Source organism: Babylonia areolata, chromosome 1 (genome assembly GCF_041734735.1).
Source record: "Babylonia areolata isolate BAREFJ2019XMU chromosome 1, ASM4173473v1, whole genome shotgun sequence".
Classification (NCBI taxonomy): domain Eukaryota; kingdom Metazoa; phylum Mollusca; class Gastropoda; order Neogastropoda; family Buccinidae; genus Babylonia; species Babylonia areolata.
This window is the reverse complement of record NC_134876.1, coordinates 89917459-89945081: the sequence shown is the minus strand read 5'-3', so window position 1 is coordinate 89945081 and position 27623 is coordinate 89917459. Positions and strand designations below refer to the sequence as shown.

General features: G+C 43.7%; 3 protein-coding genes across 3 annotated transcripts in view; 2 read left to right on the top strand and 1 right to left on the bottom strand.

Moving 5' to 3' along the window:
- The window catches only part of LOC143289006 (trypsin delta-like), a 13862-nt gene extending 12772 nt beyond the window's left edge, over positions 1–1090 (top strand). Inside the window, exons 6-7 of the mRNA XM_076597764.1 lie at positions 164–218; positions 802–1090. Of these exons, the coding sequence (XP_076453879.1) occupies positions 164–218; positions 802–902 (156 nt within the window). The 3' untranslated portion in view covers positions 903–1090. The remainder of the gene's footprint in view (positions 1–163; positions 219–801) is intronic.
- Positions 1091–4460: 3370 nt separating this feature from the next.
- Positions 4461–22329, top strand: LOC143290484 (trypsin delta-like). The gene is made up of 7 exons (XM_076599980.1): positions 4461–4581; positions 11867–11991; positions 12653–12750; positions 16981–17240; positions 18384–18529; positions 21528–21582; positions 22190–22329. The coding sequence occupies exons 1-7, from the start codon at positions 4539–4541 to the stop codon at positions 22288–22290; spliced, it is 828 nt and encodes a 275-aa protein (XP_076456095.1). The 5' UTR covers positions 4461–4538; the 3' UTR covers positions 22291–22329.
- Positions 22330–23492: 1163 nt separating this feature from the next.
- LOC143290477 (uncharacterized) lies at positions 23493–27397 on the bottom strand. Its single transcript, XM_076599966.1, has 4 exons — positions 26637–27397; positions 25828–26221; positions 24879–25030; positions 23493–23685 (listed from the first exon to the last, which is right to left on the bottom strand). The coding sequence occupies exons 1-4, from the start codon at positions 27386–27388 to the stop codon at positions 23493–23495; spliced, it is 1491 nt and encodes a 496-aa protein (XP_076456081.1). The 5' UTR covers positions 27389–27397.
- Between the last annotated feature and the right edge of the window lie 226 nt (positions 27398–27623).

The following is a 27623-nucleotide window of genomic DNA, read 5'->3' as shown; positions in this document are numbered from 1 at the left end:
CATGGTATCATAAGTAATATCTCTCTCTATGTATATATATATATATATATATATATATATATATATATGTGTGTGTGTGTGTGTGTGTGTGATAACGATGCATGCATATATGTATGCATTATCTATTCTTTCATTTATCTATTTCTTTGTTGATTCATTACAGGGAGACAGTGGCGGCCCCATGGTGTCCTACAGAAACGGCGCCTGGGAACTCGTCGGTATGTTATATGTTGGATTATATGGATTACCGTTTTCCAGTTATAGTACTGATTGATTTATTGACTTTCTACTTCGTTATAATTTCCCTAAATGTCTTTTTGATACTGGCGAACAGTTCTTGTGTGCGGCGGCCCAATGACTCTTCAGAGAATTAAGGAAGAAGAAGAAGAAGGCAATCTCAGTGTAGCGACGCGTTCTTCCTGAGGAGAGCAGCATGAATTTCAAACAGAGAAATCTGTTGTGACAAAAAGAGTAATACAACAACAGCTTATAACGGCAGTGGCGACACCAGCTTAAGTAAAAACAACGATTTTAATGACAATGATAATATACTACTACTACTACCATGCGTATATTATAGCCAATTATATCACTTTTTATTTTCGCTTTTTTAAATATTTATTTCAATGCAGTGCTATACGCTATTGAATTTCATTTCGTCAGACAAAGAGTACATGTTTTCAACTGTTCAGTATCGAATGATAATGATGATGATGACCATGATTTTCATGGTGATTTTGATAATGATGATGCTGACGAAGACTGTGCTAAAGCTAATGGACAATAACTTACCTTGTCCAGGCGTGGTGAGCTGGGGTTACGGTTGTGCCCGTCCTACCTACCCCGGTGTGTACGCTGATGTGTACAACCTGAGGAGCTGGATCAACAGCAAGATCAACTAGACGTTTCACCACCGCACGTCCGCGAGTCTTGTAACACTCCTCCCTCTCGCGACAAAAAGGCGCGACAGCCAGCCAGCTGGTCACACTATCGTTTCGGTTTGAACGCCGCTGAATTTTCTGAATAGAAAAGTGTCTTGAAATTTTACCTGTGTGGTGTGACAGGGCAGTAAATTGTTGTTTCGTGTGAATCTTAGGTGTTTTCTTTTTCTTTTCTTCTGTTGATGGTTGAATGAGTGTGTGATTGTGTGTGTGTGTGTGTGTGTGTGTGTGTGTGTGTGTGTGTGTGTGTGTGTGTGTGTGTGTGTGTGAATGAGAGAGAGAGAGAGAGAGAGAGAGAGAGAGAGCGTACACAAGACGGAAGTTGAATGCCGTTGACGAAAGGATTCACTGCAGTACTTTCCAGGGAGACGTGAAAGGTCTGTGCAAACAACAAAGAACGCTAAGCCCAGCAACAAGCTCTGCAGGACTCGAAATAACAGAGCACACGGAGGCATTTAACCTAAACGAACTGCATTCAGTTTTACATATACGATGAAAACACTTGCTTTAAGGTGGATGCTAGAAGGACGGGGGAAGTATTTGATGACAGTTCAGGCTAAGTAGTGGGGGAGTGTTTGTTTGTTTGTATGGATCTGAATGGTGTTATGGCCAGAGCTGGCACACCAGGGGAGGTGTTCATTCCAACACGCACACCTGCATGTACTGGTAGCCATGAACAGCCGTCATATATTCGTTTCTCTGTGACACAGGATGAGGTCTCCAGACACATGATATACCATTTACTTTTTTCAGCAGTTGCAGTTTCCTTAACAAAACAAACAAAAATAAACACATCAACGGCAGAGCATAATCACCCACATCCAGTCTCAATCCAGGACGTCAACGTCAAACCTTACTCTCTTGCTTTATCGAACTGTCTTTCCCAATGCACCCTTGCATATCACATCATTTTTTTTTAATTCATTTATTCCCGTTTTATTCCCGACACAAACAGCAAATGTCTCTGGAGTCCACGGTCGCTGGCGACGGAAGGCTCACTGGCACCAAGGAGAACGTCAACGATTTGGGAAAAAGGCAACATGCCCTGACTCAGGCATGGTCTGATCCAAGACAGCGTGCACAGTCACGGTAGGGAATGTACTGTTTGATTCAGATCAAATCAAATCAGTCACAAATCAATCAAATCAATGGGAATAAAAAAAAAAAAGAAAATCAAATCACATGGCTTACAGCCCTGCCAACTGCAATGGCGCCATTTCAGCACCGAATACCCATCAGTTCTAAAAACCAGTGGAGCAGAACAGAAACTGGTTTAAAAACGTCAACTAAGACGACTGTTAAAAATACTAATGCAGTCACGTCTAGCTCAGTCCAAGTGAAATCAAATGGATGGTCGGGTCTGGTCAGTTTATTTGAAATTGTATCTTCATTCGTTCTGGTGATTTTGGACATAAAGAAATGGAAAAAAAAGAAATTTTGTCATCACAAAATAATTTCGGTAGATCTATTTGGAAAAAATAAAAAGGGATAAAGGAAGAACCAAAACAGAAAGAACGTAAGAGAGAGAGAGAGAGAGAGAGAGAGAGAGAGAGAGAGAGAGAGAGAGAGAGAGATTCAAAAACTTTATTACTCAAGGATAAAGATTTTAGGCATCGCCCAGTCTTCCAATCTGTCCTTGTGACAACAATAACAATCACAACATTAACGATAACGACTGCTATATCTACTGCTACTACATCGAAGAATGATCACCATCATCATCATTAACATCGTAAAAAGTAATAAAACGAACGCATTCACACATTTATATCCATACACATGCACACACTCTCTCCACCCAACACACACACACACACACACACACACACACACATATATACTTATATATATATATATATATATACTTATGCACATACAGAGACATGGCCGAAGTGAGAAACATATAGCGGACATAAAGAGAACAGAGAAACACAAGAGAGAGAGAGAGAGAGAGAGAGAGAGAGAGAGATCGTGATTGAGATCGCATGCGTTAAAAACAACAACCAACTAGTTTCTATTTTGCTACGGATAAGAGACGATGGAAATATCCGTGCTACGGCCATCACTGGGCGTCATCTCAGCTCTGGACTTTCTGCGGGAGTCTGGAGATATATAGATGGCTAGATAGATAGATAGATATATCTAGATAGATAGATAGATAGATAAACAGCCAGCCAGAAAGACAAACAAAGACATAGAGACAGAGATAGAAACAAGCTGGCAGAGAGACAGACATACTTGGATAATCATCATAAATATCTGTTTCAGATGAACCGTAAACGAAGAGGGCAGGAGGGAGAAACACACCACACAAACACAGACACCGACGCACACACACACACACACACACACACACACACACCGAGAAAAAAAATCTCCACCCTTGACCCACCAGGCGCCACGACCGGGATTAGACCCCAGGACTCTCCGATTTAAAGTCCAACGCTTTAACCACTCGGCCGTTGCTCCTGTCCTTATTTTCTGAGTTAACACAGATAACTCTCACGGTGATTTAAAAAAAAAAAAACTTTTTAAAGAGAGTTTGAGTTCTTACCTCACACACTATTTCTGTGACAGCATTTTTACGTTGACGATAGCATTCAGAGTCTTTGCTCCTCCCTGAAATGGCATGTCTACAACAGCACTCTGAGCTCTCTACTTCACTGTGTCTTATTCTCTGAATCCCTGAAAGAGTATGTCTTTTCAATAGCATTGGTCCTGTTTTGTTAAAGCGTGTACTTACCGGATATAAAACAATTAATACTCTTACGCCTTTTTCAACCACTTAAGAAGTCTCTGGAGGCATCAGGAGATGGCAATGCCTTGAAGGTGAAACACAGACAAAAAAAAGGAAAAAGGACTGACGTAAAAAAAAAACCAACCAACCAACCAACCAACCAACCAACCAAAAACAAAAAACAAAAACACAAACAAACAAAAACAAACAAACAAAAAAAACAAAAACAAAACAAAACAAAACCAAAAATAACCAAAACCAAAGAGGCAAAACCCGCGTGACTCACGTACGATTCCTGCTATACAACTACCGACATTCCTCTTTCCTCTGCTGTCCATAATCTTGATGTCATACTCGACCAGTCTCTTTCCTATCAGGAGTTGGTGGTTGGAGGTTGCCAGTATACATGCCTACATACTTATAACGATCCAAGTCATATGTTTCATATCACCATCATAACCAACGATGTTTGTCGAAACGTGAAAAGAGAATGAGAATAGTCACCTGCAGTCGATGCTCAACAATGTCAAGAACCCTTGCATAGAGAAGTCTACACGTTGCAGATCGTGCTGTACCAACAGGTCTTAAGTCCACTTAACCGCTTTTGTTGCAGATCGTGCTGTACCAACAGTTCTTAAGGCCACTTAACCGCTTTCTTTCTCCTGGACAGAAAATTCTCAGCTAGTGGCACTTTGTGTTTGCTTTTCTAACTCCCTGATGATCTGAGAAACTGCTAAGCTGTTGTCACAGTGCTTTGCTATATAAACCACACACTGGAGAAGCAACTTCACTTCGTCCCTGGCTGAAGATTGGAGCAGTCTTTTGCTGGAGAACTTGCTGTATTGTTCGGGCCAACAACCATGCTGCTTTCTGCGCTTCTCGTATCCCTGGTCTGGCAGCTGGGTGAGAAATTATTTATATTCTACTGTTTGTTCATGACGGTATAATCTTTACAATGACGATGTGACTGACTGTTTAATTTTGACAGCGCGTCACAGACTCCGTGAGATTAAGTAACTGAATGTCGGACAGCCGAACGAGACGAATTACAAGGTGGACAAAGGCAAGAAGAACAGACCACTACACTACAGTACAATATAACAGGGTTAGGTCTCTACATCAGATAAAGGCCTTGGCCCCATACTGAAGTGGTATAAACATGTATTATACAAGATACAATTGTTATTCAATAAGTCGCAGCTAAAGATAAAAAATGACAAACAGGTGTTTAGAAATTCACAGTTATTATGTCTTTAGTGGTTCATAGATGTACAAGGCTGAATTAAAGAGAAACGTATCATTTCTGTTTTATTAAAGCAAATAAAATCTGAAATTAAATGGGTCAGAATACTTTTGCGGGATGAATGTCACTGTATGGTCATATTAAGCAGGACAGAGAAAACAAGAAATGGACGTCATCTTCGTTACCCATTTTACACAAACCATAAATATGATAATTGTCACTTGGATTACTGTGCCTAAAACCATGTGCGTGTTCTTTTAATGAAAACCAACTCTGTAGATACGAGGCAAAGCCCTCAAGGTTTACCAGCGATTCCCGCTGCATAACAAAAAACAGAAAACGTGGACGATGGAGAGGGGTGGGGGGATGGGGAAGTGTGGTTACCAGCACATAACAATCCAGTTATTTTCGCTCATCATCAGGAATGAGTGTTTGTCGAACGAAAAGTTGTTCGTTTGAAATGGAGCAATTCTATCTCAATCAGCCTACACCGAACAACATTTCGTTGTTTTGTGATCATAACGTAGATCTATCAAAGTTTCAATCTTTCCACGTCTTCATCATGTCTTTTTTCTCTTCATATAATGGCGGAAGTTGGTCGCTATTTGCACACACAAAAACATTGATACGCGCATTCGCAGTTTTGCCTTGAGACTTAACTGACATGATTTGTCGATGTTTGATGGTTGTTCGGGGACATTGTGCAGTATGTGATGAGGCATGTGCAAAGACCTTTCTCCATATACAGTTCAGCGGCCTCCAGCGCCTTCTTTCAATAATATGTCATCACACATTATCGATTGAATACACATTCCGACAGTGAAAAGTCTTTCCAAGCAAGATGTTTTGGTCGTGTTTACCCCTCACACGTGGCATGTAGTTCTGGGTTACACTGTACCAGTTTTGTATGTATACGCAAGCAGAAGATCAAATACGCACGTTAAAGATCCCGTAATCCATGTCAGCGTTCGGTGGGTTTTGGAAACAACATACCCAGCATGCACCCCACACCCCGAAAACGGAGTATGGTTGCCTACATGGCGATGTTAAACGGTCATACACGTAAAAGCCCACTCGCGTACATACGAGTGAACGTGGGAGTTGCAGCCCACGAACCAAGAAGAAGTAGTTACCAGTAGCACAGGAGAACCTTTGACCTGACTGTTGAAGGATCTGGAGGATGACCTGCAGATAATCTGGCACATCTGCGTTAGATGAAAGAAGCATCACCCATCTGACACACTGACGACAGTTATACAACTTGAGAACCAGGTTGCAGAATTTCAGGACGATATCAAACTACAGCTTAATAATCCTGTTATCACGATTTGGATGAGATAGTCATCAACACTAGCATCATGAAAAATGGGGACATGCCTGCCTTCTGGGTCCTTTCACTGATTTTGTTCAAGATGTTCTATCGAGTGTGCGGTGACCATCACCCAGAAGATCTGGTGCTTGCATTCCCATTCATTTTATGACCCCATGATACTTGCCTATGAGAAGCTGAAGTGTGCCAGACACCGTTCCACATACGATAGATCTGACAAAAGACCTTCCCGAGACTTTTCGATTCAGCTTGTAAGGGGAAAAAAACAGAAGCTTGGTCGGATACCTGCTGATCACACAACAGTAATGACAATGACCAAGAGCACTTTGATTGGCCCAACCAGAATGTCTGAAGGCAGGCACAGTGAGCATATGTTATCAAACTCCAGAGCATTGGAAAGATTGCCCGCTGAGGGATGGCGAAGAAGCTGTGTGCATTTATTGAATAAATACTTGCAAGCTGAATCAGCTGCATTCAGAATACACCCCGTAACCTTATTTTATATTTATTTATTTTATTTTATTTTATTTTTTACTTGCGATGCTGAAGCGATGCACATTAAACGTTTCAGTTTCAAGGTGTCAAAGCGTGTGGGTTGACCCATGTACACTACACCACAACTGCTTTTAAAGAACAGAAGCAGATGCCTGACCTACCACTAAACCCAAAGAGCTACTCAGGCCTTGAGACTCTACCACATACATTAAAGTGTCAAAAGCGTGACCCTACATGCCGCATTCACATAAGAATGGTTTTCATGCGACCCAGTTTCAGATAAATCTAAAGAAATCAGAAACAAATCGCTGACACTGTTTTGGACAGTTATTTCGAACGGCCAAGGTCCGAGGCAGATAAGAAACGTGATAGTGCCTCGTGAAAGCTGAATGACATTGTCAGCCACTTGGAAATTCCCTTTGACTCTGCACAGTTCTGCAAGTCTTCTGCATGACACCAGCAAGGAAGAATTGGCCACACACACCAAGAAGAATATTTCACAGTTGTTGATCATTCTGTAGCTCTCACTGATGGGATGCGTCTCGCTGGCATCTTACACTCACGTCCAGACAATTTTATCTCACTCTGATTAGCGTTTGCGTCTGGAAGCTAACAAAAAACACCAGAGTAAAACAGTTCGCGCATCTACACATTTCAACATTCCAAAAGAAAGGAGACTATGTTTACAATGTCAAACAATAGAGGACGAATTTCATTTCTTAGATGACTGCGAATTATACAAAGAAATGAGAATAGAATTCATACAAAAAATTCAAAATTACATTCCAAATATTATTAAACCCAGTCAGCTAATACTGAAAGACAAACTTGTGGGACTGTTTGGGAAATTTGTCAGTAACTGCTGTCAAAAACGCCATAGCGTGCAAGAGTGATTCAATGTCTTGTTCAATATTTATCTATTTTTGTTTTTCTTTTTTGTGCGTGGTTTCATGTAACTTTGCATGCGTGTCTTATAAACCTTGTTCAGGTTTAATTGACTTTAAAATTGATTCTGATTCTGATTCTGATTCATTGGACACACATCCATGTATCCATCCTTCCACTGGTTAGTCAGTCCAGACCAGTCCAATTCCAACCAGTTTTTGTTTTTGCGTCACCGGATTGTCGCATTCTGTAGTCATATGGCCTGTGAGTTTCGCGGTTCTATTGTATTGTATTGTATTGTATTGTATTGTATTGTATTGTATTGTCGGTACACTAACAGCCATCCATGTTTCGTATTTTTTCCTGCCAGCAGTTTTTCTTAAAATTTGTTTTCCTATCGAAGTAGGTTTTTCTACAAAATTTTGCCTGGGACAACCCTTTTGTTGCCGTGGGTTCTTTTACGTGCACTAAGTGCATGCTGCACACGGGACCTCGGTTTATCGTCTCATCCGAATGACTAGCGTCCAGACCGCCACTCAAGGTTAAGTGGAGGGGTGAAAATACTGGCGACTGTGCCGGGATTCGAACGAGTGCATTCAGATTCTCTCGCTTCCTAGGCCGACGCGTTACCTCATAGCCATCACTCCACGTCATTGCTGACGTCATTGGCCTTTGCCGTGATTGGCTCCAGTTAGTATCTCTCTATCTCTGTCTGGGGCCACCTGTCGGCAGCATGCAGATTTCCCAACAGAAAAAGTGCGCCGACATTCACTGAATGTTGGCAGAACCACTGTGTGTGTGTGTGTGTGTGTGTGTGTGTGTGTGTGTACTCGTTTAAGATTTAATCGGCCATTATGTTGTTGGACATTTAATAGTTTGTGCCGCGATTCCCAGAGAGCAGTCTTAAACTATGAACACATGGTATAATGCATAAATACATTTTCAAACATCCACATTTGCTGAAGAAACACCATGACAAAATCAAAAAACAACCACAAAACAAATACCCATACAAATACGAAAGCAGGGAGAAAAGAAACAAAAACCAAACCAAACCCCAACAACATCAAATCTAAAGAAGAAGTAGAAAAGACATGAGGAGATGAACGAGGATGTCTGGGGTGGAACTCTCAAGATCCACAGAGAATTTCCTAACTGAAAGCTGGCTTGGACGGTTAGGAATAGAAGGGAGTGGGGGTGAGAGGATGTAAAAAACCCCAACTCCAGTCAGGATGATCACGAACTGAAATTCCTCCCTGGTAGAGAGCTGAGTGTGCACAGGTCACAGCCTGGCCTGACCCATGCTGCCTGCAGGACCTACAGTTACTCAGTGTGTCTTATCATCTGCGCATGGATACCTGACCGCGTATTTCAGCCCGAATATTGGTCTCCTGTTGTCGGCTTTCAGTCCTCCGACGGCTGACGATCTAAATGAAAATATAAAAAAATGACCCCCCCCCCCCCAATAAAAAAACAAACAACAACAACAACAAAAAACACCCAACCAAACAACAACAATAAAAACAAAACAAAACAGAAAACAACAAAAAACACAACAGCAACAAAAACAAAAAAACACAACACAACAACAACAAAGAATCAGAAAAAACCAGCACCACCAAAACAAACAACTACAAGAACAACACAAACCACCCAAAAAGCGGACCAACTTTATTCAAGAATTTCGTATTTTTTTCATTGGCTGATGTTTTGAAGGATATATAGCACACTTAATCATCATAATTATCAATGTTGTTAGCAGCAGCAGCAGCAACAACATTCTCCTTCTTCCTAGTGGTAGTAGCTGCAGTCGTTGTCGTAGTTATAGTGGGAAAACAATAGAGACATCGTACAAAAGCTTATGCTGATAGGAACCACAACAGGAACGGGCTGGGCTCCCCGTGTCCTGTATGGAATTCGTGATGAGATCATCATAATTATTTTTACTTAATTTTCTTTTTCTTCACGCGGCAGCAGCAATAGCTGTAGAAAAGCCGTAAATAAAGACAACTGTTTCTACTTGGGACCATTTTGGGGAAGTTCGTTCGATTGTTCCTTTCACTGAGCCACCTTGGTCAACGTGATTTGGTTTGATTGTCGCTATCATTGAACCATTCTGGTCAACGTGACAGTTGCCTTTGGAACTGAGCCATGTCTTATAAAAAGATGGAGTGACCAGAACTAACCTTACTGCTGTCCTGGGACATACAGGGAAACATGGTTCTCTTCTTCGCATCTTTCATTACCCTTGTGGGTAAGTTGACAGGAGAACACTCCAAAATCCGTCTTAAATATACAGTCTGCCGAAAAGAAAAAAAGGGAGAGATTCATTGTTTGAGAACTAAACAATAACGACAGTGTTCTGTATGTATCCAGTGGCACTGAAATGGATTTATGCTGCTGGATTCTGTCGCATTATGAAATCTACTGGAATGAATCGGAGGACACATTAGCAGAAACAAGGCGCTATGATAAAAGTCTTAGAAGAAAGCAAATGTGAACCGGACTGCTACGAGATCAACTCTTTGCTTTCATCGGAACGTACAAGTTTGAGGATCCATTTAAAAAAGGACACAAAATTCTAACCTGTGCAAAGCATGATTCAAGGTTATAAAAAAACAACAAATGTTTTGTGACAATGCTACAGAACGACAAAGGGACACGGAACATTCTCAAAATGTACCATGCACTTGGACTGGTTCGATATCCGTTGAACACATCCTTTTTTCAGAGCTCCTTCTTAATTCTTTTGAATAATCTGGCTTTAACTTGTGTGCAGTGGAATTTAGTGACATTTGTTCAACAAGAAATGATCTCCATGGTGAATGTCATTCCTTGGTCTGAAATCAGCTTTCTTATGACCAGTGGTTAGCATGTTTGACTTCAGAATACAAAAAAGAAAAGAAAACAAAGTATAAACGTGTTGAGAAATCTTCCTGACATGTAGAAAATCTTCATGCCCAGAAAAAAGCCATTTTTACCATTTCGTTCGCGTTAAAATCGCCAGGTATTAGAGCTACCTGTATCTCAAAGCCAGTTGGAAATTGTGACACCATCAGCTAGGCCTAGCTACCCCCCATCCCCCAAGAGATAGACGAACACATAGTTTTCACAGTTTTACTGGTATTTGTCTATATATCTATGGCTATGACTAAGCGTGTTTGATGTGGGCAGCTGTAGCTTGGCATAAATGTGTGTGTGTGTGTGTGTGTGTGTGTGTGTGTGTGTATGTGTGTGGTGCAATTGCTGTCCCAACTATCAGGGCTAGAATTTGATTATAGTGGAGAGTGTCTTGCCCAAGTTACATCCCCACTCCCCACTCTCTCGGCCAAAATGGTTTTAGAACAGTTGGCGTTGGGATGGATCCCAAAGGCCAACTAGCCGCCGAGGCTGCAGCACTAATAGCCATTGCAATCTTGCCTAGTATGAGTCATAGCCCTTCAAAAAAGACTATGCTGTAAGTACATGTTGTAAGGACAGCTAAAAACACAGTGTGTTCTGGCACAGTGATGCCAAACACAGTCTATGTTGGGTATGGACAGGCTGCGTCATGTTTGTGTATATATATGTATCTGAGGTGATGGACGGCCGAAACACCGCGTGCAACTGGTGAAGGCCTTTTTGTCATCACAGGGACAGGATTACCCAGTGTTTGGGTTTGGATATCGATAACTGTGTGATGCTTAGCTGACATCGTTTGTGTTGCTGGGTGTAGACAGTGGCAGCATCGTGTTTGTGCGTATACATCTAAGGCGATGGACAGTCAAAACACTGCTACGTATTTGGTGGAGGTCTAGGGACAGGATAACCCAGTGTATGTGCAGGCAGCGTTATGACATACGGCTGACACAGTGTGTATGCTGGGTGTTGACAACAGTGTGATGCATGACTGACAAAGTGCTTTTTGTTGGGTGCAGAAAACAGTGTGAGGTATGGCTGACACAGTGTGTGTATGTTGAATTTTAGACAACAGTGTGATGCACGACTGACATAGTGTGTGCATCTTGGGTGTAGACAACAAAGTGATATATACATGACACAGTGTGTGTTGTTAGGTGTAGACAACAGAGTGATATATACCTGACACAGTGTATTAGGTGTAGACAACTATGTGATGCATAGCTGACACCACTGTGTGTGTGTGTGTGCGTGCGTGCGTGCGTGTGTGTGTGTGTGTGTGTGTGTGTGTGTGTGTGTGTGTGTGTGTGTGTGTGTGTGTTGATGGCTGTGGGCAGCTGCCGCCGCCGCTGTGGAGCCGAAGATCACGGCGTCAGACTGTGGTCAGGCCCCCTTGGGCCGCAGCCCCTACCAGCGTATCGTGGGCGGCCAGGAGGCCACTCCTTACAGCTGGCCCTTCATCGTACGTAGTGCAGTGCCCGCCGTGCCTTTTAGCACATACACAGTATAAAAACTTAACAACAGCAACAACACACACACAAACATACACACACACACACACACACCATCCACCCCCACTCCACACGCACGCACACACATACCAGTACGCATGTGCTCGCACTGACACACGGACGCAGACACACACGTATGCGAAGTATGCACGTTCACACAAATGCATACGTGCTAGAATGCACACGCATACACGCGCGTTTTAATAAGAAAAGACACACAGATGCATGCATGGGCATGCTTCATTAGAATGAATGAATACGCTCACACATACACCCGCGCCCGCACACACACACACACACACACACACACACACACACACACACACACATGCTATAGCAAGATGTCTTGATAAATAAATAAAACACACACATAGACACGAACACACACACGCACACATACACATACAGACACGAACACACAGACACGAACACACACACACACACACACACACACTCATCCGCCGTGTTCCCTTCTTCCTTCCTCTCCCCTTCATTCACACCCTGATCCGTAACGTCATATCTGTGCGTGCGTGCGTGCGTGCGTGTGTGTGTGTGTGTGTGTGTGTGTGTGTGTGTGTGTGTGTGTGTGTGTGTGTGTGTTCGTGGCTACAGTGCAGTCTGGAGTACAACGGCTACCACATCTGTGGCGGAACCATGGTGAAGAACACCGCCGGTGTCTACTACTTCGTCACAGCTGCCCACTGCCTGGAGTGAGTGCTTAGAATACAGCACGACCACGACACGACACGACACGACAATATGCGATGCGACACGACAACGACCACGACACGACACGACACGACACAATATGCGATGCGACACGACACGACAATATTCGATGCGACACGACCACGACACGACAATATGTGACACGACACGACACGACACGACAATATGCGACACGAAACAACAGTATGCGACCCAACGCGACACTACCACAACACAACAATATGTGATGCGACACGACCAGGACACGACACGACAATATGCGATGCGACACGACACGACACGACAATAAGCGATGCGACACGACCACACGCGACACGACCTGATACGACACGACGTCGCAACATCAACGACACATCCAGACTACATACCACGATATTCTAAGTCACACACGACAAAACATGATGCTACACGACACACAGTACCATACTACACGACACACCATGACACAAACCAAAACTGTACGACACGACACTGCATGTTGCCATCCTTTATATGAATAGTATATATCTTTAGCCAACATAAGAAACTTACGAAGCTAAACTCTGTGTAATTGTATTTCATTACTGCGACTGCCACAGTGCAGCACCGCCCATTTGTTCTTTCAGCAACAGTATCGATTTTTACTTTAAAAGTGGATTTTTCTGTATGATAATACCAGAGAAAAAACACTTTTGTTGCCGTGGGTTCTTTTACCAGCGCTTAGTACTTGCTTGTGCACAAGGCATCGGTTTATCAATCCATCACAAAAGACTAACGCCCGGACCAAGGTCTCGTGGAAGTGAAAGAGGTGGGGGAGGGGTGGTAGCGATGGTGGTGAAAATCCCGGTCCGTTATGACACCACGGTAGAAATGTTGTCCTGTTCTGGAGATTATAATACAAAAGCATTCTGCTCTGTGAGGCAGTGATAACACATTCTGTGTTCTGTAAAGCAGGTAGATATTCTGTGTTCGTAAGATAATGGCAAAAACATTCTGTGCTCTGTAAAAATATGACAATAACATTCTGTGTTCTGCAAGATAATGACGAAACCATTCTGCATTCTTTGTTTTGTGAGATAACGACAAAAAAAATTACCAAAGCCATGAACAACGAAGAGACAAGGTCAGCGCCTGTCACGCTTCAAAAAGACCAGGATATGGTGACAGGGAGAGAGGCAGCAAACCGCTTCATGGACAGCTATGAGCAAATCAGCAACATCACTGTGTCAGAGGACAGAAAACAACAAGTCCATGATGAAATGAATCATCAGGATGACCAAGACCAACCTGAATATATAGACAGGCCTTTCAAACTAAAGGAGTTTGAAGAAGCCATAAAGTCTTTGCAGGACAAAAAATCTCCAGGTCCTGGCAAAGTCACCAACGAAATGCGAAAACACCTTGGCACCAAAGCAAAGGCCAAACTCCTTGCTCTCTTCAACAACAGTTGGAAGACGGGGCATGGTCCACAGAGCTGGCGAGAAGCTGACATGGTGCCCATCCACAAGAAGGGCAAAGACAGAGCCAGGGCTGATAGTTATCGCCCCATCAGCCCCACCAGCTGCATGGGCAAGCTCCTTGAACGTATGATCAACTCGCGCCTGGTTTGGCACCTGGAGAAGAACAACATCATCATTCCAGAGCAGGCAGGCTTCTGCCAACATCATTCCACTGAGGACCAAGTGACCAACACAGCCCAGAAGATCGAGGATGGCTTCCAGGACAAACAGCATACACTGACGGTGTTGATAGACATGGAAAAGGCATACAACAAAGTCTGGAAGGATTGCCTCTGGAGGAAGCTCCAGAAGAGTGGTGTGACTGGCTGTATGTACCAGTGGATCTCGCAGTACCTGAACAATAGGAAGGCCCGAGTCCATGTCAATGGAGCATACAGTCGGAAGAAGACACTGAGAGAAGGAGTTCCTCAAGGAGGTGTCATCAGCCCCACACTATTCCTCGTTTTTATCAACGACATCTTGTCCTATGGTGCTTGGAAGAACACCTCACAACTGCCAACTACAGACTACAGCAGGCGCTGAATGTTCTCGGAAGCTGGACAAAACATTGGCTGGTGACAATTAATGCCAAAAAGACCACTTACACTGTTTTCAGCCTCTCACCCAAAGAACAGAAGGCCAACCTACACATCAATGGACGACCTCTACTTGCTGAGAACAACCCCACGTACCTGGGAGTCACTTTTGACAAACACCTGACGTGGAAGAAGCAAGCAGAGAAAGCAGAATCAAGAGCAAAAGTACCACTTGCCCACATAAAGAAGCTGGCAGGAACAACATGGGGAACAGACAACACGACCCTCAGGAGGCTGTACACTGGTAGAGTCAGGCCAGTGCTGGAGTATGGCATGACTGCATGGGGCACTACAGCCAAGTCCAACTTTGAATGGATCAGCAAGGTTCAGAATCAAGCTACACGTATCATCACGCCAATTCAGGAGCTTGAAACCATCACAGAGCTCCAGCACCTTGAGGACCGCAGAGACGCCAAACTCCTGACCCAGGCTGCCAAGTTCAAGAGGTTGCAAGGCCACGCCATGAAGGACAGACTGTCCCAGCCAACAAAAGGACGGCTGAGAGGGAGCTTCGTACACCAGAGCAGGATCCTAGAACGGCAACATCAGGATATCCTTGACCATACCCCCAAAGTGATACCCCGGTGTCTTGCCGTCCGTGCCTGAAGCGAAGGAACCCCTCCGCTCATCCAGTGCAGCATCCCTGGTGTTGGCCCCAAAGATTCCCAAAGCAGCCCTGAAAGAAAGTCCCTCTTGAACACCTCCACACCCAGTTCCCTAAAGAGTTCTGGACTCACGTCTACACTGACGGCTCTGCGGCAGATGCCATTCGGAACGGAAGGGCAGGAGTCTATGTTCAGTATCCAGGAGGCAGAGAAGAAAAGATCTGCCTCGCTACCGGTCTCTACTCCACCAGTTACAGAGCCGAAGCAGAAGCCTTGAAAACAGCAGCAGCCCACATCGAGGTCACCCCCTACGCCAGTCACAACGTTGTCTTCCTGACCGACACCCTGTCCATCTTGCAGGCCCTTTGGTCCAACAGAAATCCAGAACTCAACAATCTGTCCTCCTCTCTCGCCCCCCTCTGCACAAGTCACACAGTCAACCTACAGAGGATTCACTCCCACTGCAACCTGCTTGGCAACGAGACTGCTGACTCCCTGGCAAAGGAAGGCACTACGAAAGAGCAGATGGACAGGTCTACCAGCTACTCTGAATCCAGGACCATCATTAAGGCCAAGCTGCAGAACAAGTGGAAGCAGCAGCATCCACGCCACAACAGAGCAGACCTGTACTACCTGCTGACTCGTCGAGAGCAGGTAGCCATTTTCAGGCTCAGGACAGGCCACAACCGCCTGAAACACCACCTATACACGAAACTCCGTATCAGCGACACAAAGCAGTACCCCTGCAGAACAGGCAGCCAGACGACAGAACATCTGCTGCAGTTCTGCCCGCTCCACCAAGCGCTCTGAGAGAAAACCTGGCCCGACCCAATGCCAGCGGCCCGGAAGCTCTACGGAGGACTGGAGGACCTGCGACGTACTGCCGCCTTCGTCGAGGAGACGGGGGAATCCATCTGATAATGACGAACGAGACAACAACAACAAAAAACATTTTGTGTTCTGTATGATAATGATAAAAACATTCTGTGTTCTGTCAGATTATGACAACAACAACAAAAAACAAACAAACAAACAAACAAACAAAAAAAAATCATTCTGTGCTCTGTGAGACAATGACATAAACATTTTGAGTCCTGTGAAGTAATGGCAAAAAATTCTGTGTTCTGTCGATTATGAACACACACACACACACACACACACACAAAATCATTCCGTATTCTGCATGAGAACATTTTTTTTTTGTAGCATAATGGCAAAAACAATCTGTTTTTTGTAAGATAACACAAACAAACAAAATGTAGGATAAGGACAAAAAATAAATCTGTGTTATGTAAAATAATGACAAAAAAAAAAAGAAAAAAAAAAAAGAAAAGGAAAAAAAAAGCGTTATGTAAAACAATGACGAAGACATTCTATGTTCAGATTTCTGTATGACATTGACAAAAAACAAAACACCTCCCTCCCCCTCCCCCCTTCTAAACAAAACAAAAACACCAACAAAAAACCAACCAACCAAACAACAAACAAACAAAAAAACATATCCGTGTTCTGTTGTGTTCTTGCCCCATCAGCCGCGCCGCCCGATTCTACACCCTGAGCTGCAGCATCCACGACCGCCTCGGCTCCAACCCCTACAAGCAGACCTTCACCCTCAGCAGCTACATCAACCACGAGTCCTACAACTCGAACACCTTCGCCAACGACATCTCCATCATGGTGCTGGCCAATCAGCCCACCGAGAACAACTACTTCCAGGGGGCTTGCATCGCCAGCAGGAGCTACTTCGGCGGGGAGACCGCCTGGGTCATGGGCTGGGGCACCCTCACGGAAGGTAGGTGTACACACAACACAAACGAAGCAAGATGAAAAGAAGCACGGGAGTTACACACACGCACGGAAGGTACACATAACACAAACGAAACAAAATGAAAAGATGCACGGAATGCACACACAACACAAACGAAACAAAATGAAAAGATGCACGGAAGGTACACATACAACACAAACGAAACAGGATGAAAAGAAGCACGGAATTTTTTTTTTTTAAATCGTTAAAATCGGGGAACGGGGTTGGACGGGCAGGACCCCCTGTGGCAGGAAGACGGTGTGGATGATGGACTGGGGAATCACCTCTCAAGGTTAAAGAAAAAGGGGGAAAGTGGGTTAGAGGCAGGTGAGAGACGGTGGTGATGGTAGTGTGAATGTAGAGGGAATGGGGTGGGGAAGAGGGCGTTTCGAGGGATGAAGGGAGAAAAGAGGGTGGGGCAGGTGGGTAACGTACCTATTAAAAATATTTTATTGTTGTTGCCCCAGAATTTTGGGACGTTCATCAACTACGACGATGAAGGTCCGTTTAAGTTTGGGATTACGCGTCAGTATTGTATTCAACGCTTCCTCTAGCATGTCACATCCCGTCATCAACCAGGCTCGAGAGATGCAGATACCTGCAGTGTTGGTCGGGAAATTAGAGCAAGTCTCCCAAAGATGCATCCGTAAAGAGGATGACTCTGGGTTGTGTGGCCCCAGTGTTTCCACTGGAGCCCACAGCACACACAGGTTTGGAGAGGTTGCAGACAAGGGCAAAGAACCCTACCTCTGATGGGGCTCCAACCCACTACCTGTCCTCCAAGTCGTCCGTCAGCTCGCGACACTAGGGTTGGGTGAACGGTTTGGGGTTATAGGGTTAGGGTATGATGTGTAAAGCATCATTTTGAAAACTGATTTATAGTCTTTTTTGTGTGGTGGTTTTTTTTAATAGTAGAAAAGATAATTGTACTTGCATGCGAGTTTCTTCATTATCATGCTGTTCACACAGGCACAGACAGAGACACAGACACACACAATCTATATCTATATATATACACAGAGAGAGAGATAGAGATAGATAGATAGATAGAGAGAGAGAGAGAGAGAGAGAGAGAGAGAGAGATCTAAACAAATATTTAAATATAAATTGCTGAGTGTTGATTTCCAGGCGGCAGCTCCCCCAGAACGCTGCAGGAGGTCTCCAAGCCCATCCTGACTGATACTGAGTGCAGAAGCGCGTATGGATCTTCCTTTGACTCCAGCACTATGATGTGCTCTGGTCTGCTGGGTGTCGGCGGCAAGGACGCTTGTCAGGTAATCATCATCATCATGATCATCATCAGTAGCAGCAGCAGCAGCACCAACAAGAGTGACTGCGCCGTGTCTTCTTTGGTCGTCCTTGTACTCTTTTCCATCTGGTGTCAGTGAGGGGCTACTCTTGGGATTGTATCCTATCCAGTGCCATCTTCCTCTAATGTGATCCAAGAGTCGATGTCCAGCATGGATATTCTTTTCAGGAGTTCAATTTTTGTGGGTTTTTTTTTTTTTTTTTTTTTTTTTTGCCTTAACATTTCCAGAATACTGCGTAGACAACGGTTCTGGAATGTTTCATGTTTACGGTTGATGCTCTTGGCGACTTTCAAGACTCTGATACCTAGAGTGCGCTGTGAACACGACTCCTAAACAGTCAGATCTTGATTTTGGTGATGGTGGTGCCAATCTTCTATTGACGCAAAAGCCCTGGCAATTCTTGTCTTTACTATTGCTGCTGCATCACTGTTTGCAGGTAAGCAACAGTCTCTTGCAATCATCTGCGTCTTCTGTCTACAATTTTCATCAGCTCATCGGAGGATTGGTATTGTTTTCATTCTTTATGTTGTTCTGTAGCCCAGGTTTTCCTGCAGCAGATGAAAGCTATTCTCTCTAGGTGTGGGAGTCAGCGTGAGGATGAGGGAGAAGGCTGATGTTGTCAGCAAAGAACCTCAAGAGACTTGTAAGAGTCCACTCGATTCAACTTCTGTTTCCTTGCACCACATCTTTCCATGATTTCAGTCAACACACAAAAAAGAGAGAAATGGTGACAGCATGCATCGTTGTTTTACTCCAGTCAAAATGATGTAAACTAGATCAAGGAAGGTACACATTTGTGTCCTCTCCCATTTTTTTACGTCAGAAGTATCACAAAGGCTCGGGCACCAGCCAACGTCATCTCCTTTGCCAAGATAAAGAAAATAATTTTCCAGATAAGATAGTCACCATGTCCCATTCTCATAAAGAGAATGCTGAATCGACCAAGTCATAAAGGGTCAGTCTTGTAATACCGTATTTCGCAAGCAAGCAAGGCCTTGCTTGAACACCGATAAGCTTTGTGCTTTTTCTGTACTGGGGAACATAAATTTTGCGAGACTAATCAGAGTATGCTGAGTACAAAGTTCACAATCTGAACAAACCGAATAGGAAGAAAATGCTTTGATTGTAACATACAGGCACAATCTGGTTACAAGAAGTACGTGCTGTATCAGGCATTGGTAAAACCGATTTCCCAGCCTCTCTGACGGGACTGAACTCACGTTTGAAATAATGTCATGTCCGGTTGACGTCCGGTACTGCTTCACGATAATTCAGTGCATTCACCAGCTGCGTGAAAATTGTCTTCACGTGGTATATATATCAAGGTGGCCTGTATTCTGGCTTTGTCTGGTCTTGTTTCTTGCTTGTTTGTTTGGTTGGTTGGATTTATGCAAGGAGAAGAGAACCACTAAAAGGAGAAATAAATCAAAGAGGGACTTGATATAATTATATGTCATCATTTACTGAAGACTACCTCGTAAAAGAATAGTATTCAGTCAACACCCTTACCACTCCCACCCCCATTTCGGGCTACAAACTGTGCGTAGGGGTAAAACCTTGCACACGCCCACCCTCCCCCCACTTAATAATATTCATGAACTGATATTTGCCATTTGTGGTTGTTCTAAGCGGTACAGATTTAGATAGAGAGAACAATAACAGAACGCCCGCATCAGATGTCTGTATGTCACTGAAAAACCAAGTGAGGCGCGACAAAAGTGAGAGAGAGGAGACTTTAGTACAGAACATGTCCATTACACATTTGAACATTTTGTTCCTGACATCACCAGTTTAAAGACAGACTTCTCATGCACATAGACTAAGTAGGGAATGGGCTCCCAGAGAAAAATAAGGTAACGTACCCAGTAAAAGACATCTTCAACTTTAGGGTGAGGTTTGTGCAGAAAGGAGATGGGCGCTTACATGGTAGTTTGTATGATAGTCAGTCGTGTCCGACGGTTGTCACGACTGTCTGCACTAGAATTTAATCATAGTGGAGAGTATCTTGCCCAAGTTACACCCCCAGTCTTTCGGCCAAGAGGATGTTAGGACAGTCGATGTTGGGATGGTTCCCAAAAGTCAACTAGCCCCTACGGCTGCACGAGGAGCCATGCAAATTTGCCTCCTAGTTTGAGAGTCATAGTCCTTCACAAAAAACTAAACTGTAAATGACTTTCCATTGCAGTGGAGAAACCATTGATCATACAGCTCTCACTTTTCTGTTGGCCCAGCTGTAAGCTTATGTCAATCCGTGATATAAACTGAGCGTTGACATTACAGGCCCAACACGGTAGTTTAAAGTGGTAACAAACCGCAAGACCTGTTAACATCGTAGTTCTGCACAGAAATGGTCAACACAGTGCAAAATAAAGAAACCCTTTTTTGTTTGTTGGTGTTTATGTTTTATTCATTGCTGCTTCTTCAGTGGCACTATTTCAGTGTCTTAGCTTCGTGTCACTTATTCCGATTCCCCCACATACAGTCACACCCAGGCTCTGATTTACTGTCATGACTCACGATGCTACTTGAGATCTTTTCCGTCACACGATGAGTACATGTTTTCAACAGTTCAGTTTCAAATGGTCTTTTGAAGAGCAAAAATGAGTGGATGAAGAATGGATGGCTTAGGGTTTTGAAAGATACGTATATTTTGTATGGAATTTGAAAACTTATTCACAATTATCTGTGCATTGCATTGAACAGCTTTAACATACACAGAAAAAAAAATGTTTTGCAACGACGGACAAAAGGCAAAAAATATGTATCATTATGGAGGTTTCTCTCTCTGTGTAAAGATATCTATGTCTCTGTCTCTCTCTATATATCTGTGTGTGTGTGTGTGTGTGTGTGTGTGTGTGTGTGTGTGTGTGTGTGTGTGTGTGTGTGAGTGATAACAATGCATGCATATATGTATGCATTATCTATTCTTTCATTTATCTATTTCTTTGTTGATTCATTACAGGGAGACAGTGGCGGCCCCATGGTGTCCTACAGAAACGGCGCCTGGGAACTCGTCGGTATGTTATATGTTGGATTATATGGATTACAATCGACCGTTTTCCAGTAATAGTACCGATTGATTTATTGACTCTCTACTTGGTTATAATTTCCCCATATGTCTTTTTGATACTGGCGAACAGTTCTTGTGTGCGGCGGCCCAATGACTCTTCACAGAATTAAAGAAGAAGAAGAAGGCAATCTCAGTGTAGCGACGCGTTCTTCCTGAGGAGAGCAGCATGAATTTCAAACAGAGAAATCAGTTGTGACAAAAAGAGTAATACAACAATAGCTTATAACGGCAGTGGCGACACCAGCTTAAGTAAAAACAACGATTCTAATGACAATGATAATATACTACCACTACTACCATGCGTATATTATAGCCAATTATATCACTTAGTATTTTCGCTTCTTTTATATATATATATATATATATATATATATATATTTCAATGCAGTGCTATATGCTATTGAATTTCATTTCGTCAGACAAAGAGTACATGTTTTCAACTGTTCAGTATCGAATGATGATGATGATGACGATGATTTTCATGGTGATTTTGATAATGATGATGCTGACGAAGACTGTGCTAAAGCTAATGGACAATAACTTACCTTGTCCAGGCGTGGTGAGCTGGGGTTACGGTTGTGCCCGTCCTTCCTACCCCGGTGTGTACGCTGATGTGTACAACCTGAGGAGCTGGATCAACAGCAAGATCAACTAGACGTTTCACCACCGCACGTCCGCGAGTCTTGTAACACTCCTCCCTCTCGCGACAAAAGGGCGCGCGACAGCCAGCCAGCTGGTCACACAATCGTTTCGGTTTGAACGCCGCTGAATTTTCTGAACAGAAAAGTGTCTTGAAGCTTTACCTGTGTGGTGTGATTCCGTATTAAATTGTTGTTTCGTGTGAATCTTTTTCTTCTTCTTCTTCTTTTCTTCTGTTGAGTGTGTGATTGTGTGTGTGTGTGTGTGTGTGTGTGTGTGTGTGTGTGTGTGTGTGAATGAGAGAGAGAGAGAGAGAGAGGGAGATAGCGTACACAAGACGGAAGCTGAATGCCGTTGACGAAAGGATTCACTGCAGTACTTTCCACGGAGACGCGAAAGAAGGTCTGCGCAAACAACAAAGAACGCTAAGCCCAGCAACAAGCTCTTCAGGACTCGAAATAACAGAGCACACGGAGGCATTTAACCTAAACGAACTGCATTCAGTATTACGTATACGATGAAAACACTGTGGTGCTTTAAGGTGGATGCTAGGAAGGACGGGGAAAGTATTTGATGACAGTTCAGGCTAAGAAGTGGGGGAGTGTTTGTTTGTTTGTATGGATCTGAATGGTGTTATGGCCAGGGCTGGCACACCAGGGGAGGTGTTCATTCCAACACACACACCTGCATGCACTGGTAGCCACGAACAGCCGTCATATATTCGTTTCTCTGTGACACAGGATGATGTCCCCAGACACATGATATACCATTTTCTATTTTCAGCATGTTTGTTGCATTTTCCTTAATTAACAAAACAAACAAAAATAAACACACCAACAGCAGAGCATAATCTTAAAACCAGTGGAACAGAACGGAAACTGGTTTAAAAAAAGGTCAACTGAGATGACTGTTAAAAATACTAATGCAGTCACGTCTAGCTCAGTCTAAGTGAAATTCAAATGGAATGTCTGGTCTGGTCAGTTTATTTGAAATGGTATCATCATTCGTTCTGGTGATTTTGGACATAAAGAAATGGGAAAAAAAGAAGTTTTGTCATCACAAAATAATTTCGGTAGATCTATTTGGAAAAAATAAAAAGGGATAAAGGAAGAACCAAAACAGAAAGAACGTAAGAGAGAGAGAGAGAGAGAGAGAGAGAGAGAGAGAGAGAGAGAGATCGTGACTGAGATCGCATGCGTTAAAAACAACAACAACAAACTAGTTTCTATTCTGCTGCGGATAAGAGACGATGGAAATATCGGTGCTACGGCCATCACTGGGCGTCATCTCAGCTCTGGACTTTGTGCGGGAGTCCAGGAACCTGGTCGCTATTTTCCGCGGAAGAATCCCACCAACGAGGTTCCGACGGAAGGCGGTGCTGAGGCAGAGGTAAGAGAAGAAATTGGTGTACCTGTAAACAGAAGAAACAAAAAAATAAGCAAAACAAAAACAAGCTTGTTTATTTACAGAAAATCAAGTTCTCTTTATTCACAGAAAAAATATTCAAATAAAAAAAAAAGAAAGCTTTGGTTATATAGAGCAAAATCTTTATTTATTCACAGAATGAAAACACACGATGATTCTGTTTATTCACACACGTACATAGATGCATGCAGAGCACAGCATATCACAACACAAACTCACACACACAGGCAGATACACAGGCAGAACACTTTACTATAACTCTTCTGCTGATGTTTTTGGAGCAGAATCGACAAAACCGTAATTATCCTAATTATACCAAAAAAGAAGACAAGGAAAACGAACAACGTAAAGGATGGGAAATGCTACTAATGTGTACAATCCATAAAGGAGGGTGACGCTGTGTACATTTAGAGAGAAAGGCAGGGAGAGAGAGAGAGAGAATCAGAGACTGACAGGCGGGCATACCAAAACAAACGCAAAACACAATCGTTCGTCTGCACACGACACGGTTCGTCTAAAATCACACCATACGGATAGACGTTAAGCTAGAATACACAAAACGAAACAAACAATCTGCCTAAACAGTAGGAAAAAGGCTATGCACGTAAAAGCCCACCCGTGCATGCGTGTAAACGTGGAAGTTGCAGCCTACGAGAGCAGAAGATGAAGAAAAGGAGAAGAAGAAGGAGAAGAATCAGCATTAATCCGACTGGAAACTGGGTGTGCATCCAAATGGCTCGTCCCTCATCCAACACAGTCTCTCAGCTCACAGTTGAGCTCGACATAAATATGAGCACGACGAAAGTTGAACTAAATAGTCAAAAAGTAAGATATGTTAAAGCACACGTACACATGTACATATACATACACATAGGCCTACATACATACGCTCCACAGACACACAGACACAGGCATCCCTCCCTCCCACCCCAAACAAAACAAAACAAAAAAACAAACAAAAAAACAACAACAACAAAAAACAAACAAACAAAAACAACAACAAACAAACAGAAAAAAACAACAACATCAACAACAAAATACCACCATACAAACTGACCTGAACAAAACTATGGCAGATGATGGACAGTTCCACCAACCAACCTACCTCCCTACACACACACACACACACACACATACACACACACACACACACACACACACACACACACACACACTGACCTGGACAGAACGATGGCCAGGTAAGAGAAGCGTGTGATCAGCCTGTACAGACAATGGTCCAGCTTCAGGTAGCCAAAGGTGGGATGGTAGGTGGACACCAGGTGGGCTGTGTTGGCCGGCAGAGACAGTACGGTGAAGAGGAAAGTGGACATCTGCCCCCAACAAACAAACTGCATTCTTTATTATCATTGTTGTTGTTGTTCTTCTTATCATTATCATCATTATCATTATTACTATTATTATCATTTTCTTTTACGAAACATTAAAGCACAGGTAAAGCAATATGAAATTTAATGGATGTATTATTTTAGAATTTTTTTTTTGTATAATGCACACGCACACGTGCAAACCCACGCACACACAGACACTCCCCCCCCACCCCTCAAACACATACACACACATTCGACGCACACACACACAAACACAAGAAATAACCAGAAGAAAGCGATGGACAACACAATTGTCAAACACCTTCATCATCATCTTTTCAATACAAAAGAAACAAAGCAACAAACTGTGTGTGTGTGTGTGTGTGTGTGTGTGTGTGTGTGTGTGTGTGTGTGTGTGTGTGTGTGTGTATCTGTGTGCGTACGCACATGCATGTTTGTGTGTGTGTGTGGCGGGGGTCAGGGGGCAGGGGGGTGGGGAAGCGTGTGTGCATGCGTGTGTTTGCGCGTGTGCATGTGCATTATAAAACAACAATTACAAAAGAACAAAAAACAACAACAACAAAAAAGAAAAGAAAAAAACCCAACACATTTTGCATGAGAGAAAAAGATTTGAACTTTGTGAGTCAAAGCAATTATTCATATCAACGCAAAATACCAAAATCGTGATTTAGTAGCGACATTCATTTCGTTTCGAAACCTGCCGCTTCGTCGCTACGCCCAATACATAACAGGCCTCACGAGATCAGAACATCAAACCACAGCAGCAGAAATGGACCTACCCAAATCGTTCTAGCCATCTGCCGTTCCGTGTCGCGCATTTGCTTCAGCCTCCTTTCCCCTCCCGCCTCCTGCAGGCTGGCTCTAGCTGCGGCATGGCGTCTGAGAGCCAGGAGGAGAGCCACGCTCATCCCCAGACCCAGGCACAGCGGGATGTAGGCAAACAGGAACTTGCCACTGTTGGAAACGTGGTCGAAGGTGTGAATGTCTTCCCTGTAGCTTTCGGTGTAACTCAGCCTGTAGCCGCCGGTGGTGGTTGACTTGACCACGTGGTATTTGAGGAGATAATAGACGTGGAAGGAGAAGATGACAAACGCCAGGATCGTGACGGTGACTTTTGGAAATCGGATGATTTTGAAGTGTCTGGCCCTGAGCGGGAACGTGATCACGAAGAACCTGCACACACGGACATAGAACCGCGACAAATTACTGATTGCGCGTGATCGGTCACGGATTCTTAACAGATAAGAGAGAGTCTTTGCGAGTGATCATTTACGGATTCTTAACAGAGAAGGTCTCTGCAAATAATTGGTTACGGATTCTTAACAGATAGAGTCTTGGTTTCTTTCTGTAATATTCTGTCCCTATCAAAAGTACATGATGTGTCGTCAACTAACTGGCTTACTCTGAATTCTTTTTCTAAAATTTTCCCTAAAATTCTGAACCTTCGCAATTTTCACACTTCAGTATTTCAGCACAACGCATAAATAAATAAATCAGTTGGGAAAATGCACAAATGAATAAATCAGCTGGGAAAATGCACAAATAAATAAATCACCTGGAAAAACTCACAAACAAAAGAATAAACCACCTTTCCAGGCTGACGATGACCGACAGGCAGTAGACACAGCGGCGGCTGGCCAGGCTGACGTAACCAGTTCCGGCCAGTGTCAGGTAGTTGAAGGCCGCCGTTCTGGTGGCGTGCAGCCCCCCGACGTGCTTCCAGACACTCCTGCAGGCCACCAACACCCCGCACAGCGTGTCTGCCCCGTTCAGCGCTGCCAGGTACACTGCCGTGCTGCAGCGCATATTGGGCAGCATGTACACCCCGGCGCTGGTGGCTGTCACGGCCACGGAGATCCCCTCCGTCACGATGAGCACCACGTCCAGAACCTCCATAATGTCTTTGTAGTCTTCCTGGGACACAGAGGGCTGGGCAGAAAGCTCCTCGCTGTCTTGGAGGGTACCTTCTTCTTCTTCTTCGTCGTTGTCGCTGTGGTCTTCCGTGTCCGGAAGTGAACTGTTTGTGGTGGTGGATGTGATGGAGTTGGTGATAGTGCGTGAATTATTGCTCAAAACGTTGACTGTGGTCAAGGTTTGAGGATGCTGAGCACTCGTTAGAGGGCAGTCGGTGGATGTTTGGTTCTCGTTCAAGGTTTCGTTTCCGCTCCTGCTGTTGAAAACAAGCGTGACGCTTTTTGTAGGACTGTCGGAGTCTGAAGCAGTTGTCGACAAAACGGTGCCGTTTTTGGTGGAGACGTTCAGGCCACATACTCCCGACACGTTCATAACACCAAAGCAGCAAAATGTAACAACCAATTTTCGCAGTATTTCCACATGCATGATGACCAAGAAGGTCATATGATAGCTCGAGTCAACCTGAAGATTCAATAGCTGGGCAGTTATTCGGTGATTAGTTATAACATTCCGGTGATAAGTTATAACATCTATAGTCACATGTATAGGCTATGAAGGCGTGAAGAAGGGACCTGTGCAGGATCTCGTCTAAGTGACACAAATACCTGACAAGAGACAGCCTGCGAATGAAGCAAGCTGCACACAATGGTACACAAAACAA